At 39.2% G+C, this 17,106-nt stretch overlaps 1 protein-coding gene across 2 annotated transcripts in view; it reads left to right on the forward strand.

Annotated features, from left to right (window-relative positions):
* Nucleotides 1–539: 539 nt before the first annotated feature.
* Nucleotides 540–17,106, forward strand: part of CASK (calcium/calmodulin dependent serine protein kinase) — a 176,407-nt gene continuing 159,840 nt past the window's right edge. For both annotated transcript variants that reach the window (XM_015814899.1, XM_015814900.1), the window contains exon 1: nt 540–598. In XM_015814899.1, the coding sequence (XP_015670385.1) occupies nt 540–598 (59 nt within the window). The remainder of the gene's footprint in view (nt 599–17,106) is intronic.

Raw genomic sequence — 17,106 nt, forward strand, 5'->3', positions numbered from 1 at the left:
TTCCCTCCCCTCCCGCGCGCTCTCGTTCTGTCCCCTCCGTGTGTGAGTGTGCACCGGTGGGGGGAGGGGAGCGAATGAGGCGTCTCTGCCCTCGGCCGGTTCATTTTTGTATCCATCCCTTCCATGGTTGCTGCTCCACCCCTCTGGCTGGATAGCCTTTGCCTGCTTCGTTTAATCTCCGAAGGCCTTAGGAAAGAAAAAAAAAAAAAGGCTCGCGACGGAGGGGGTGGGAAAAAGGTGACGACCTGGCGGCGGTAGCGAGAGGCGGCAGCGGAGAGGCGGGCAGGCGGGCGGGCGGGCGGCCGAGGCCCAGAGGAGAAAGGAACGGGGAGCGGCGGCAGCTGGTGAAATTTTCGGCGTAGCCCTTGGAACCTCCGGGACGGATTTGAGCTGTTCGGTATTAAAAGGACGGGATTTAACGTGGTGTGCTGATTGGCGGCGGCGGCGGCGGCGTGTTGTGCGGGGAGCGCGGAGGGGATCCTGCCCGCGCCCCCTCCCGCCTCGGCCGCCTGCAAGGATAACTCTCCCCTATCTGGACCATGGCCGACGACGACGTGCTGTTCGAGGATGTGTATGAGCTGTGCGAGGTGATCGGCAAGTAAGTGGCCGGGGGGCTGGTGGTGGTGGGGGAAAGCAAATGGGCCCGGGGAGAGACGGAGGCGACCGAAGCTGCTCCCGACGGGAGGGAGGAAAGAGGTGGGGGAAGAGATGCTCGGTTCCGTTCCCACCTGAGTTGCGCCGCCGCCGTGTCTTATCCGAGGAAAGGGAAGAGGAAGAGGCCAGATCCTCGTTGCTGGACCGGAATGAGATGACGAGTAGCTTCATCGTGGCGCCCACGCGATTTCACACGATAGGAGAGGTGACATGATGTGTCGGGATTTTTATTTATTTTTTATTTTTTGTCTAGCTTATTCTTTCATTCGCCACAGTTAAATCCTTAGTGAGGTCTGATGTGGCAGAAAATCCGGTTTTGCTCTGCTTTAATGTTTGTGCAAATGTATGTGACAACTTGCTTACCTGGAAGGGTAGACAAGGAAAGATGGGACTGGGTCCTCCGCCCTGCTTTTTTTTTGTAGTGTCCCTAACGTCAGATACTTTCTTGCTCTTTGCTGCATAATATTCATCTCATTGGCAAGGAATTGGCACATAGGTAATGGTCAGTTTCTAGCTCGGTCTCAAAATAATGACTGCAGGAGATAGTGGCCTTCTTACTCATTAATCAACTTTTAAAATGCATGTTCACTGCTCACCCCAAAGTGAAGCTGCAACAGTTGCTAAAATGCCTCTGCTGTATATTTTGAATGTCCAATTTGATAGGTTGTTTGAAAATGGCAGCCGAAGTTTTTATTCTAGAAATGAAAAGTGCAGTTAATTGTGGTAGCGAAATAATGTAGCTCAGTCTGCCTGTTTCACCCTCCCTCAGTACCTGCTTGTTGGTTTGGGGAGCTTGTTCTTTTGTTCGATCATGTGAAAGTCACTAAAAAGGAAAGTTAAATGGAAATGCATGAGAATAACTTCCCTTATTATAAGTGAATGTTTTACAAGTTAGATGGTTTTGCTCCTATTATGATTTGATAAAGTAGCTTTTAATTTATGTTCTGTTTTTACTGTAACGTTTGTTTAAATTCAGAGATTTAGTGTGAAAAAATAACTTTAACATGAATTTTGTTTAGACTTATTTTCATGAAAGTGTTGTGTCTTGTTTGCTTTATATAGTTGGGTGTATTTAATGTGTTGTTACACCTAACACCAAACAGTTTTTACTTTGTTATACAATACATGGATAGAGTCACTTTTAATTTTTAACAACTTTCTCTATGAGAAGAGAAACTCATGATAATTTAGCATGAGCTTAGAAATTTTGGTCAAATATTCATGCATTTTTCATAATTATGACATTCTTTTTTTTCTTTGCAAAATAAATTAAAAGTAATAAAATATTTGCCACACATTATATATATATATCAACTTTTTTACATGGGTATAATGTTGAGATCATGGTAGTATATATCTGTGATCTTACACCCCTTGACCTTACAGATTCAATATAAGTTTGTGCATTTTTCCTATCCTGCATGTAATTATTGTAAGGAAGTTCCAATTAAATTGACCTGGAACAGGGCTTTTCAGTGGTAGCTCCTTACTTTGGGAAGAAACATTTTTTTTATTCTATCAAGTTTTTCTCATATATTATTTCTTGTTCTCTATATGGTAAATTAACTGATGCTTCACTGTGAAATATTATATGAAGTGCAAATGGGATGAATGAAGAAATGTTAGATTTAATATTGAGTAAACCAATATTAAGGTACCCTTAAAATAATCTGAGATTATATTCATACAAAATACTCAAGAATTGTGTCATCTGTACCCAAATTATGAGTAAGAATGTGCTTTAAATATTCCTCCTTGGTCACAATTTGTAATTGTGGCTTGTTTTAGACTGCTAATGGTCTCACATGTCATGTGAACCTGCATTAAGAGGTAGTTTATGGTAAGTACAGTATCCATCAATTCTTCAGGAAATAAATATGGGATACAGCCACAAAATAGAGTGCTTTTGAAAAGATAGCTTAGTTATTCCATTTTTGTTTTTAACCTATTCCTAAAAGTAACATTACTTTAGACAATGAGAATGGGGGAGGGGGGATTCTGATCAAGATCCAGCTATCATCAGCCTTTTTTAAATTATTTCAAATAATTAGAAAGTGGGAAGTGGCAGTTTGCACAAATATTAGTTGGCTATCAGGCATCAGCACAATAATGATTTAAAGTAAAAAAAATTGCCTTAGTGGTTAATGTTTGGCAAACCAGTCCTTAAACTAGGATTAAAAAATAATTTGGTGTGTTTTGTGACTACAAACCACATTTTTCAGACTTAATCCTTTTTCTGATGTTTGGAAATTTTGGCTCGATATTGAAGCACTATTGATATATAACTTATATGAACTGCATAGAGTGTTTTGAAAGACTATGTCTAATAATTATTCTTTTGAAGACTGGAATATGCATATATGTGTGTCATAGTGTAATTGTGAAGAATACTACTTTTCATTCATGTTCATTGCCTAGCTCTCACTTTTAAAATTGTTTCATCTGTTATAAAACATTTTTACAGGTTACTGAATCCAAAATAAATGTAGATTTAAATTTTTAAAGTGCAAAATACACAGAGACCAATTCTCAGTATGTTTTATTACTTTGCAAGACTTTAAAATAATTATTTCAGAAGTTATTTATTATAACACTCATCTAACTTAATAAAACCATAATATATATTCGTCTGCTGCAGAGAAAAGACAATGAAAGCATTGCTGATTCTGGAATCTCAGTCTTTCTTAGTTTTCATAAATAAAACCTCCAGCCTATCAGCATTTTTACTTACATAACTGTCTTGCATTACTGGTAATGGAGAAATGGACAAGCTACTTGGAGAGCTGAAATAAACTTAACTTTTGAATCCTTACAATTTGTGGCTTCTGAAATCTGCCAGAAATGGCCCAAGTAGATATAATAAGTTTAGTAATAACTGTAGGGTTGCCCAAACTGTATTATAGGAATAATTGTGAAATTGCTTATATGAAAGCCAAATTTAAATTCTGTAGCCTTGGAATTTGCTTGCTCAGATTGTATTATATAATTTTTAAATATGGCTTTAGAGTAAATGATAGCTTATTAACTCCAGGCAGTTTTAGATTAGCATTCCAGGATTGGTTCAGAACTGAGTTTTGGGCAGAAACTGTTTTAGTGGATTATTGATACAGGGATTATATAGTAAAGAGTTTGGCCCTGTTGGGGCCTTATAGTCATAGTATCTGTCTTAAAATTGTTTCCAGATTTGGATTTGATGCCCAATATGATAGTGGTTGTTTCTCTCAATATGATGATGATATTTATTGGAGGATTTCTGGGCAACCTTATGGTAGCTGAATTTTGAGATGTCTCAAAGTTCTGTTTTGATCCCCTCTACCCACTTTTTAACTTCTACATGGAGTTTATTATTATTTATTAAACTTAGGCAAATAAATCTATAGATGTGGGATAAAATGTCATTGTGATTCTTGGATATTTTTTTCTTGTTTCTAATTCCAGAGTTATACTGGCAATCTTGAATAGAAGTCTGAGCAGTTTTGGGTAGGAAAGAGCAAACAAGTTGTTTCATCAATGCAAGAGACAAATTCTATAAATGAAATGGCTAATCTGACCAGAGATATACTACTGATTTTAGTTAAGATTGCACATCTTATAAACAGTCAGAACATAATTTGCGAGTATTGATCTTGTTACTTATAATGGAATCATAAGTAATATCAATGGCTTGGAATTCTAGATAATGCTGGTGTGTCAGGAGATAGAAAACATTGTGTGAAAAAAAAATCACTGTGATTTTTAATTCCCTACTCCTGTGGGAATAGTAAGTAATTTCTCTAGTCACTTTTATATGTCCTTAGTGTACTTCATGTGATGGTACTATTTATCACTGCCTCGTAGTAATAGTATACAAAATCTAAAATAACATTTCAACAATTGCTAAAAAGAATATGTCCATCATTAAATTAAATGAAAATTACTTTTATGTAAATTATTAGGGTTGCAAACCTTAAGTGACATTTTTAAAAAGCATTGTTAATTCTAGTAGAATTCTTATGTATGTGTTTTGGAAATATAAAGAGAAATACAGATAGTCCTCCATTTACAGCCATTTGGTTAGCAACCATTCAAAGTTACTGTGGCAATGATTCATGATTTTGCACATGACCATCATAGCATCCCCACTACCATTTGATCAAAATATAGGTGCTTGGCAACAAGCATGTACTTAGATTATTGCATTGTCCCAGGGTTATGTGATCACCATTTGCAACTATCTTAGCCAGCTTCCAACAAGTAAAGTACGACTTACTTAAAACTGTCTTATTTAGCAATGGAAATTCTGGTCCCAGTTGTCATAAGTCAAGGACCTATGGAAAAGGTCAAGGTTTTGCATTGCTGGATATGAGAGGTATGTGCAAAACATTTTGAATCTGAACTTGTATTGAAACGTTCTGTTCTGAATGCAATATTAGTTATTCTGATCAATTTGGAAACAGATTTGTGCTCAAAATACCTATTTATTCATTTAATAGAGATCATAGAATTTTTGTAATAACTATAGATATCGCCCCCCATTGGTATTTCATAATCTGCTGTTAGTTGTTTTGTTTTGTTTTGTTTTGAATCCTGGTGACTGCCTGGACAAGTCCCTGCATCTTTCTTGGTAGGATTTTCAGAACTGTTTGGCTCTCAACAATCAACTAGAAATTAAAAATAGAAGTAGTTTAATGTTTTATTGATTTGGATTTATCACCTGCCATAATTTGTTTGGCATGCTTACTTATATAACTTTCTGGATAATTTTTCAAAGTAATATCTTCTGATATAGAATTAGGCTTGGTATATTAATTTACCTTATGAATAACTTTCTAGTACTTTTGTTTAAGTGATGAGCCATGCTTTTAACCACAGTATAACTTCACATAGTAGAATTTTCCCTCACATATATCATTTTAGCTGGCAGTTAAAAGAATTATCTGCTAATTTAGGGTAATGCTCAAACTCTGTTTAATGTTAGTAAGTGCTCATACAGTACTAGAATTGGAGGAATTTTTATTTTAGATAGCCACTTCATATTCATAAAGAACCAATGCACAGGTATAGAATAGGTCAGTGATGGCGAACCTTTTAGAGACTAAGTGCCCAAACTGCAACCCAAAACCCACTTATGCATCGTCGAGTGCCGGGTGGGTGTGGCCCATTGGCTGGGTGTGGCCAATTGAGTGGGTGTGGCCCATTGGCTGGGCGTGGCTGCAGTGGTAACGGCAGACTGGGTGGGACTAAAAAGTTCAATCAATCAATTCCAACTTTGCAAGATCTTTTTTTTCCCGCGAGAAGTTGAAATTGACTGATTGAACCTTTTTTTTTTTTTTTTTGCACACGGCGGCGGAGGCCTAAAGCGAAAAGGTTTTATAAAACCCAGCTGAAGGCCTAGGACTGGGGCGACGGCACGTGTGCCCACAGAGAGGACTCTGAGTGCCGCCTCTGGCACCCGTGATATAGGTTCGCCACCACTGGAATAGGTGAAACCTGGCTCAATAGCAATAATTGCAAGAGGGATCTAGGAGTTCTAGTAGGCAACCACTTAAATATGAGACAGCAATGTTCTGCAGCAGCCAAAAAATCCAATGTAGTCCTAGACTGAATTAAGAGAAGGACAGAACCAAGATCACATGAAATGTTAGTACCACTTTGTAATGCCTTGATAAGACCACACTTGGAATATTACATCCAGTTTTGGTCGCTACAATATAAAAAAGATGTTGAGACTCTAGAAAGGGTGTAGAGAAGAGCAGCAAAGATGATTAGAGGGTTGGAGGCTAAAAATATGAAGAACGGTTGCAGGAATTGAGTACATCTAGTCTAGTGAAAAAGAAGGACTGGGGTGACACAATAGCTGTGTTTCAATATTTGAGGGGCTGCCACAAACGAGAGGGAGTCAAGCTATTCTCCAAGCAATAAATGGAAATTAATCAAGGAGAGAAGCAACCTAGAACTAAGGAGAAATTTCCTGATAGAACAATTAATCAGTGAAATGACTTGCCTCCAGAAATTGTGGGTGATCCAATACTGGAAGTATTTAAGAAGAGATTAGACAGCCATTTACCTGAAATAGTATAGGGTCTCCTGCTTGGGATGGGGGGGGGTGGACTGGAGGACACCCGGGATCCTTTCCAACTTTGTTGTTCTGTTCCTCTGTTATTCTTTTCATGATCACACGAATCCATTCCATAAAACCCAAAGAAAGTCCAGAATGGTATAGGATCTCCTGCCATGGACCTTGAAGGTCCTTTCCAATCCTATTATTCTGTTTTATGTTCTAATGTGCCATCAAGTTAGTGTTAACTATTCACATTCATGTAGGTAGATGTTTCATCATGATGATCTGTCCCAAACCTGCTTCTTTAAACGTTACAACAGTAAAATAGTATCCATCGCTGTTGTAATTGAATCCATTCACCTTACTCTTTCCTTCCATCTGTGCCAGTAATATTATAGACTTTTCCAGGGAGGTAGTATTGATTGATTGCCACCCATCTCACCTTGCATACTGTGTCCAAAATATGATAATTTGAGCCTGGTCATTTGTGCCACAAATGAGAACTCAGTATTAATTTGTTCCACAATTCATTTGTTTGTTTTTATCTATCATCATGTCAGTCTTCTGCAACACTAAAATTCAAAAGTATCACTACTCTTTCTATATAGTTTCTTCAGAGCTCAACTTTCACTGCCATGAAGCTTCACAGGAAAGATTTTTGCAAGTTTTTGCATGACATGTCATAGCATCTGAATATCTTTTGCAAGGCTTTTATTGCTTCCCTACCAAGTGCGAGTCTATGTAGCAGATGACCAGGCAGTGGCTGAGGATGGGATCGAACGCATCATCAGTCTGGAGTCCTACACCCCTGAAAGAGACCTAAGTCCAGCCCTCCCCCCCTTGAAGTCCATTGACTCTTATCTGGTGCCAGTTTGCCTTGACCATTAGTAGATGAGATTCTTGTTTATAGGTTGCATGGAATAAACGCAGAATGCTTTTGAATTCTACCCTGGTTCTTGGTGTCTTGCACCTGACTGACTGACAGGTATTTTTTGACTGCTGGTTCCTTGACTGTTCCAGTCAATCCTCAAAGGCAGAAATTATCCACCATTTTATTGTTGGTTTTAAGTTTGATTGTAGTACCTATTGTCATTACTTTAGATTTAATTGCATTCCCAATTTTTCATTATGTGCCTTGACTTTTATTATTAGAACATCCAAATTATTTGCATTTTCAGGAGACTAGTATTAACCAACATAGTGCAGGTTATTGATGTTGCTTTTTCTGAGTTTAAAACCAGGCTTATCTTTTTCCAAACTAGTCTCCTCTGTATATATTTAGCATATATTGAATTAATGAATATACATATTGCCAACTTCATTGGAAAGTTTTAAAATGTATCACAGTTTCTGTAGTTAAGCCTTTTTTTTCCTTCAAGGGAAAAATATTGTTGCATTTTACATGCCAGAGTTCATACTTAAGATTTATCAAGCTTATATCTCACCAGAATCACAGAGTCTTAACTTTAGAGCTAGCAGTCTTGTTGGCTAAACAATTCTTTTACCTTAAAAGAAGCAATCAGTGAAATCTTACAAGATCTCAGTCTGGGATCTTTCTTTTTGATCTGTATTCTGAAACTGGAAATTAAAGCCTTTTGCTAAATACTTTCTCGCCAACCATTTGTTAATAATCTGCCCAGAAAGATTGCAAAGTCTTGCATAGCTAGACTTTCAGGTTAACTCAGAAACGTAACCAGAGGATCCTTTTGAGTACAATTTACAAAATGTAGAAGATAATGATTTAAATTTTAACATTGCTATTATTAAATTGGTCTGTGTTAGAATTTCACAGGTTGAATGATATATGTAGTACATGTAGTTCTTGCTTAGTGACCACAATTGGGACTGATAATTTGATTGTTATAAGTGAAATGGTCGCTAAATGAAACACCAACTGTGTTTATGATCTTCAGCCTTTTGCTTCATAGACCTGCAGATATCATAATTGCAAAGATTGATTGCAAAATTACTTTATCACCATCATAACTCTACGAGGCAGTCGCTAAACAAAGGATAGCCTGTATTCAGATTTATCTATTTTTATATATTACATAATACACTTAGCTTTTAATGCTATGAGGATTGTATTTTAGATGAAACTTCTGAGAAACAGGTAAGAGGCATCAAGTATTTTGGTGAAATTTCAAGGTTGAAATTAAAATATACAAACCACAGGCAGGGAAGAAGGTAAGTGTATCAACTACAATAGTGGGACCATCTTAGAATGTTACTTTTTACCTGGGATCTCCAGGCCTGATGACAAAACCAGGTTTTGAGAGACTTCTGGAACATTAACAAAGATGGACATAAACCAATTTTGGGGGCATGCAGGGAGAATGTTCCATAAGGCAGTCTCTAGAGCAGAGAAGGCCCATCTCCTGGGACCCATCAAATATAAGTCCCTAACAGATGGTACCCACAACATGCCTTCTCTGACAGATCTAATGGCACAGGCTGATGTAATTGGTAAGAAATGGTCAGTCAGATAATCTGGTCCCATGCAATGAAGGTCTTCAAAAATTAACACCAGCATCTTGATTTGGACCCAGATGCAAACTGGCAGCCAATGCAGTTTGTGGAGCAGAGGTGAGATGTGTTGTTCTGGAAGCCCAGATAACTGCCTATAACACTGCATTTTCTACTACTGTGTTTCCCCAAAATTAAGACCTGGTCTTATATGTTTTTTGCCTCCAAAAGAGGCAGTAGGTCTTAATTTTGGAGAATATCTTACCTTAGGACCACCACAGCCAGGCCTCCCACACCCTGACACGTCTCGCGCCGCTGCTTGACTTCTGCGGCCGCTTGCTACTTGTGGCTGGACGCCATGTGGCACATTGCATCATTTATGCTCCTCCCAGCAGGACGCTGCATGGTGTTTTGCGCCATTTCTGCTTGCGTCAAAAAGGTGCACAGCGCTTCGGGCCATTTCTGCTATTCACGGCAGGACACTGCACGGCTCTTCGGGCCATTTCTGCTGCTCATGGCAAGAAGCCACATGGTGCTTTGTGCCGTTTCTGCTGCTCGTGGCAAGAAGCCATATGGCGCTTTGTGCCATTTCTGCTGCTCGCGACATCCCGAAGCACCATGTGGCTTCTTGCGAGCAGCAGAAACAGCGCAAAGCACCATGCAGCATCCTGTGAGCAGAGGAAATGGCACAAAGCGCCGTGAGGCTTCTTGCTGTGAGCAGCAGCAATGGTGCAAAGCACCATGCAGGGTCCTGCGAGCAGCAGCAATGGCCCAAAGCGCTGTGCAACCTCCTGCCGGGAGCGGCGGCACTGGTGTGACAAGCCACGCGGCTTGACAAGTGTTGGGGCATGGGAGGCCTGGCTGCGGCAATCCTACCAGTAAGCTAAGTGGGTGCAGGGTATGTGGGGCAGCTTCACCCCCTACCCCCGCCCTAGCTTGATTTTTAGATGTGTGTCTCACCCCAAAACTAGGGTTTATTTTTGGAGTAGGGCTTATATTAGGTCCACCCCCAAAAATCAAGCTAGGGCTTACTTTTTGGCTGAGTCTTACTTTCTGGGAAACACAGTAGTTGAAACTTACAGATACAGCCCCGTATAGAGCATATTACAGTAATCTAATTTGTAGATGACTAGAACATGAGTGACTGAGAATACAACCTAACCCTAGCCCAATCTAGGAACAGGCAAAATTGATGTACAACACACAAGCTGTGCAAAGATCCTTTCAGCCACGACTGCCTTAGTAATCTATTCATGTTCGGTCAAGCTCATCCTTTGTTGAGCACCAGCAGCACTTCCCTCATTTCAACTCCTACAACTCCATGAACCACAGAAAATGACAGGATTGCCAAAAGAAGGGAGATCAGTCCAATGAAGTTGAAACTCAAGTACTTTGGCCACCTAATGAGAAGGAAGGATTCACTGGAGAAGAGCCTAATGCTGGGAAAGATTGAGGGCAATAGAAGAAGGGGACGACAGAGAATGAAATGGCTGGATGGAGTCACTGAAGCAGTAGGCATGAGCTTAAATGGACTCCAGAAGATGGTAGAGGACAGGAAGGCCTGGAGGAACATTGTCCATGGGGTCGCGATGGGTCGGACACGACTTCGCAACTAACAACAACAAATCCAGTTTTAGGAAGTGTGGAGAACAATAATTTTAGGTCATATTTATGCAGAAATATCAAAACGTCAAAAGGATTCACAAACTCTTAAGCACAACTATACAGGAGCTGAAGTTTGGGGCTTAGAACATACACCATTACGAGAGTAAACACAACCTCAGCATTTGAGGAGGATTCTTACATACTTACTTTATTGACACAATGAATATAGTTTTGATTGTATTTACATTCTTTGACAGTATGGTTGAAAGACTAATCAATAAAGTGCTCATTATGTATTCTTAATGTCTTTAAATTTACAGTTAGAATATGGCAATTGGAATTTTAGCAGTGAGTTTTTATAGCAGTTTTTTTCTGTTTGAATGCCCAGTTATACTATAGAGTAGTATATTTTGTCTTTGACAATATATTGCTAATGAAGCAAAACATCTGATTGAGAAGGATTACTTTAATATGGTTAACGTGTGCTCTTGATTTTAGGCTACCAATAATTTATTTTTACAGAAAGTATTCAGTGCTCTCTATATAATTAAATATTGTTTTACAGTACTGTGTTTCCTTGAAATAATTTAAGTTTTTTTCTGTTCATGTCTAATTTCTCCTGTAAGTCATACTGAACATGTACTGGTATGAAAATGAACTTATAATAGACATGAAGGCTATTTTGCAATCTAACAAGATTCAAGAGGTTGCTCTTAATGTAGTTGTTGTTGAGTAACCTTCCCCTTTTTTGTGTAGGTTTGTTCAAATAGAAGACTCAAATATAGTGCATTTCAAGCAGGCAAAACATGTAACTTTATCTTAGACTTCCTAATACTAGTTGTGAGAGCAGTTGATATCATCCCCACATTATATATGAAAGTGGCTTGCATAATTTTATGGTGAACTTGCTTGCATAAGGAGATTTGAATTCAAGAATTCTTATGGGTCACCATTCTATATTGTGCTAACATCTACACATCATAAAGCATTGTAGTGAGATTTTGTGTTCAGATACCAAGCAAGTTTATTTCAATATAAGATAAAATACTGATAATTAATTTATATTTCTCTGCATGTTGGCAGGTGGTATAAATAGAATAGGAGGCGCCAAGAGTCAGTGGTTAAAATGCTGAGCTTGTCAGCTGGAAAGCTGACATCTTGGACCCAAGACCTAAGTATCATGCAATGAGGTCAGCCCCCATTCTTGCCCCAGCTCCTGTCCACCTAGTAGTTCGAACGCATGCAAGTGCTAATAGACAAACAGGTACCAATTCAATGAGATGGTAACACCATTCCGGGCACCTTAGCGTATACTCATGCTGGCCACATGACCACAGAAATGTCTTCGGACAACACTGATGAGTACCGCCTCTAGAATCAGAATTGACTGGACAGGGGAAACCTTTACTTTTATAAATGAAATAAAATGGAAGGTATTGAACTATATTAATCCAGTATATGTTTTTTATTTTGTACAGCTGGAATTTGGAATTATTCATACAATTTGGATAATGGAAAAGTATCTTTTCTAGAAAGAGAAATATTGTATACTATGTTGTTCTCAGCACATTTGTATCTATAGGTCCTATAGGATTGTCATGGTAGGTAGCTTTAGTGTATTGCTTTTTAATTAATAACAAAAAAGAGCAAAATACCAAGATAAAAGTGATACTGATATATACTTTGTCAAAGAAAGGGGGGGGAAATCTCTTGAACTGCATATCTAAGTAGCCAGGCTCCTTTTGCATGCCATCCAGGGCCATATCTGCAAAGATGCCCGCTCACATACCCTGGCACTGGGATTCCTAAACAGCCAGGCTTCTCTTGCACTCCTCAATCAACATTTAAAAGTCTGTCTTCATTCCCCACCTGCCATGTGGTTGCTGCCACAGCCTGTGCCACATACATTGGGAAATTCCTTTGTTTTTCTCAGTTGGTATTCCCAAAGAAAAGACTGAATTTTCACTGGAGGTAACAAGATACAAAATACAAAAGAGGCTATAGGATTGATGCAAAGATTTTGTGTTCAGCAAATAAATTTTCTTCTCTGCAATGCTGAACTCAAAACACCTGCGGATTGCTCTCACATGGTAGGGTTGGGGAGAACTTTCAAGTGTCTCCTCTTGATTGGCTGGCATCGCACACCGCTCTCCTGATTGGTTAGACCAGTGGTTCTCAACCTTTTTAATGCCGCGACCCCAACCGGTCGTAAGTCGAGGACTAAACCGGTCGTAAGTCAAGGACTAAACCGGTCGTAAGTCGAGGGCTACCCAACCGGTCGTAAGTCAAGGACTTTCCCTGCCCGGGAGCGCCCCGCATGCGTGGTTCCGCCCCCTGTGCCGGCCGAGGCGTAGCTGGCAAGCGGCAGAGATGGAGCAGGCCGACCACCAGCTGGCCCAGCCCAAGGGAGGTAAGGCACCCGCCGGAAAAGAGGGAAAAAAATGGCGGACAAAAAAATGGCGGACAGCCTTGCTTGGCGACCCCCATGAAATGGTCGATCGACCCCAAATGGGGTCCCGACCCACAGGTTGAGAACCACTGGGTTAGACTATTCTATATGCGTGCCTCAGGTAGGGCATTTCCCCCAGCCCCTTGAATTTCATTGACTTTGCAGGAAGAAGGCTTTGCTGAGACCAAAGAAAGGATCTGTGGGTAAGCACTGGGCTTTGCTGCCCTTCTTGCTAAAGCCCACCGGCTCATTTTTCAGAAATGCTTGCAACATAAGCTGCAGTATGTGCACTGCGCTTCCTGGAAGCCCCTGTCCCTCTTTCAATTTGACCACTAACTTCAACAGCACTTCCCACACAGCCTCCACTTTTTCCCAAGGAACTGCCACCATCTCTCCACACCCTCCCTTCATGCATCCCAGACCTGTCCCCTTGCCCAGCCACCAGCAAAAATATGGCAAAGGCCAGCTGCAGGCAGTGGGAGCAGTGGTAGGGGCACTAGAAATATGTTGCAGAATGCAGGGTATCAAATGGACAGAGATGGAGGGAGAAGATAGCTGGGTGCAGGAATTAAAATACCCTTGTGATTGTAAATGCGGGTAGGCCCAAATTTTGATAATATGACTGTGGAGGTGCTGCAATAGCCGTAGCTTCAGGCATGGGTTGTAAGTCCCTTTATTCAGTTTCATCATAACTTCAATAATTGCTGAACAAATAGTCATAAGTCAAAGATTACCTATAATCTACTTTTGTAAGAGAGGTGTTCAATACATTAGAGACTTGTATTCATAAAAGGATTCCTATAAATGAAAAAAAAGACATTTTTGGATATTCTTTTGGGGAAGATTGTAATACAGCTAAAATACTAAAGCTAAAATAATGTGTGCTCTAATTGTAATTTTCTTTGTAGAAATACCTGACTTGGCATTAATGGTACAGTTATCTAACCAGATGCTGAGATTAAAATCTTCCTCAGTACATTGCTTAAATTGATGCATAACTCATATAAAAAAAATAATGGGTTAGGGAATAGGCAAAGGATAACAACTGTAGTCCTGTCCACAATTATTGCACAAGTTGTTTAGAGAGAACCACCTCTCCCTAAGAATATTTGCCCATCCTACCACATTGGATAGAGTGGGCACACTCTGAGTCTCTTCCCTTAAATTTTACCCTCTAATGGAACCAAGGAAGCATGCCTTTTCCTTGGCAGCCGCTGCCCTATGGAACGGCCTTCTCACTGAAATGTTGCAGGCGCCAACCATAGGATGGGCTGTGTTCAGTTATAGTGCCAGGCTTCTTTCTTTTGGTTTTAATATTGTTGATTTTAATGTCTTTGATTTTAATTGTCTTGATTTTAACATTTTTATTGTACTTAGCTGTGGTTTATCCCTTGGTTGTGAACCATTCAGAGTTTGGTACAAAATGGATAGGTGTATAAATATTTTAAATAAATAAACTGGGTAGAATTTAAATATGCATCTCTGTCTCTAAGTTGTTATTGTGTATAATGAAATAATGTAGTATTGCATGCTAACTCTGCTCGTAGCCAGGAGTTCGATCCTGACCAGCTGAAGGTTGATTCAGCCTTCCATCCTTTCGAGGTCAGAAAAATGAGGACCCAGATTGTTGGGGGCAGTATGCTGACATTTGTAAAAAGCTCAGAGAGGGCTTTAAAGCACTATGGGGTGGTATATAAGTCTAAATGCTATTGGAATAGCTATTTATATGATACCAAATCCAGAATGATTCTTTGTAGCATACTGACTCCAGGCTAGAGGCCAGGATATTGTGAGGTGACCTTGGGTCAGTCATTCATTCTCACCCCAACCCACTTCACAGGATTGTTGTGGGAAAAATAAGAGAAGTAAGGAATATTAGATATATTTGCCGCCTTGATTTGTTTATAAAGATAAATAATTTATTTTACAATTTTAAAATAAATTTATATTTAAAAATATAATATATAAAGATATTTTTTTATTATCAAAACCCCATAATCATTATTTTCTGCTGTTTCCTGCATTTCAGAGTAATTCTCAATAGTTCTCATTCATAGTTAACGTTAAAGGAAATTCAAGCATAGACATTCCGTCACATGCTTGCAAACTAATCTCAATTCATTAAGTGGCTACATACATCAAAAATATTGGACAATCATTTGTCTGGGATGATATGATGGATGTTATACTGGGCAAAGGGTGGAGCTAGGTCTCTTCCAACTTTATTATTCTATTGTAGGAATTTGGTTCTGCACCCAGAATAAAATAACTTCATTTTACAGAATAATAACACTCATTTTTAATTCAGGCATGGATGATGCAAGAAACATGTGTCATATCCTTTTTAAGTTGTATAGGAAAGTACTGAGATTTCTGAAGCACTTTATATTGGTAAAGAAGGGGATGGGGCAGCTGGATATCTAGTTTCTGGGGCAGTTAATATGAATACAGTCATACCTCAGTAGTCACCATTAATTGGTTCCGGGAGGTGCAATTAGTACCAAAAACAATGAGTACCAAACAATTTTTTCCCATAATGAATAATGTAGTGTGTCACAAGGCAGCCGACACTGACAAGTTCTAGCCTGTGCGTTGAGTACCAAACAAATGATGATTATCGGGATAAAATTCTCACATCAAAATGTGTTGAGTATCAAATTCAATGAGTTTCAAAGCAGTTGGGTACCAAAGTACCACTGTATACATTGTAGCCTTTGACCCTTTAATGAAACTTGTATGCCAGATGAATTAGCAAAGTTTCAGGCAAGGGATCCTCATGTAGTCAGAGGTACATATTCCAAGAGTGTGCTTTGATATTGAAAAGAGATAACTGGGTTTATACTTTCTAAGGAGGCATATTGCAAATGGAATTGTGAATGAGATTTGACATGCATGTCTCGGAAGGAGATAATATGTTGATAAGTATTTGAATGTTTTATTTTTTATTTATATCTTGTCTTTATTGTTTTTACAAATAACTCAAGATGTATCCCACACACTTTCCTTTTCCTATTTTCCCCACAACAACCACCCTGTTAGGTAGGTTGGGCTGAGAGAAAATGACTGGTCCAAGTTACCCAGCTGGCTTTCATGCCTAAGATGGGACTAGAACTTAATTACTTTTTAAAGAAATAATTAACAGAAGATGACTTGAACAGAGAAATAGTGAATATGGATTTTTTTTTCTTAAATTGATATTCCCCCAGCTGTCAGTATTCAGATTATACCTATATATACAGTCTCAGTTTACAACCATTGATTCAGCCTCCATTCCACATTATAATGGCACTGAATGATGGTATGTCTGGTACCTAAGAGTCCCATCTGTCACAGCATCCCCTGGTCACAAGATTGCAGTTTCCAGCATTCCTGCCAGCCAAAGTTAATGGGAAAGCCAGCAAGAAATCAGAAGTTGCAGTCATGTGAGGTCATGCTTAACAATGCAACCAGTATTTCTGGATTTACCATGATTAATCAGCATAGTCATGTGATGTTGTGCTTTGACCATGTCATTTAACAACAGCAATTACGGTCACAAGTGCTGTGATAAGCCAAGGACTACCTGTACTTATTTTGGGGAGCCAGTTTGGTGTATTGATTAAAGGCAACAGGCTAGAAGCCAGGGGAGCATAAGTTCTAGTCACACCCTAGCAAAGCCAGCTGAGAGACCTTGGGCCAGTCACTCTCCCTTAGCTCTAGAAAGCAGGCAGCGGCAAACCATTTCTAAAATCTTGCCAAGAAAAATTCGGGAACTAATTCAGGCAGACACCAAGAGTTGAAGGGAGATAAAAAGTTATTTTTTAAAAATATAATATTTAGTGCAAACTTCTAAATACCACTCTTAAATAGTGAATAATATTTTGACATAGTGTTCTGTCTCAAAAAAGATTTT

This window comes from Protobothrops mucrosquamatus, unplaced genomic scaffold, assembly GCF_001527695.2.
Source record: "Protobothrops mucrosquamatus isolate PMUCROS unplaced genomic scaffold, P.Mucros_1.0 scaffold294, whole genome shotgun sequence".
In the NCBI taxonomy this organism is placed as follows: domain Eukaryota; kingdom Metazoa; phylum Chordata; class Lepidosauria; order Squamata; family Viperidae; genus Protobothrops; species Protobothrops mucrosquamatus.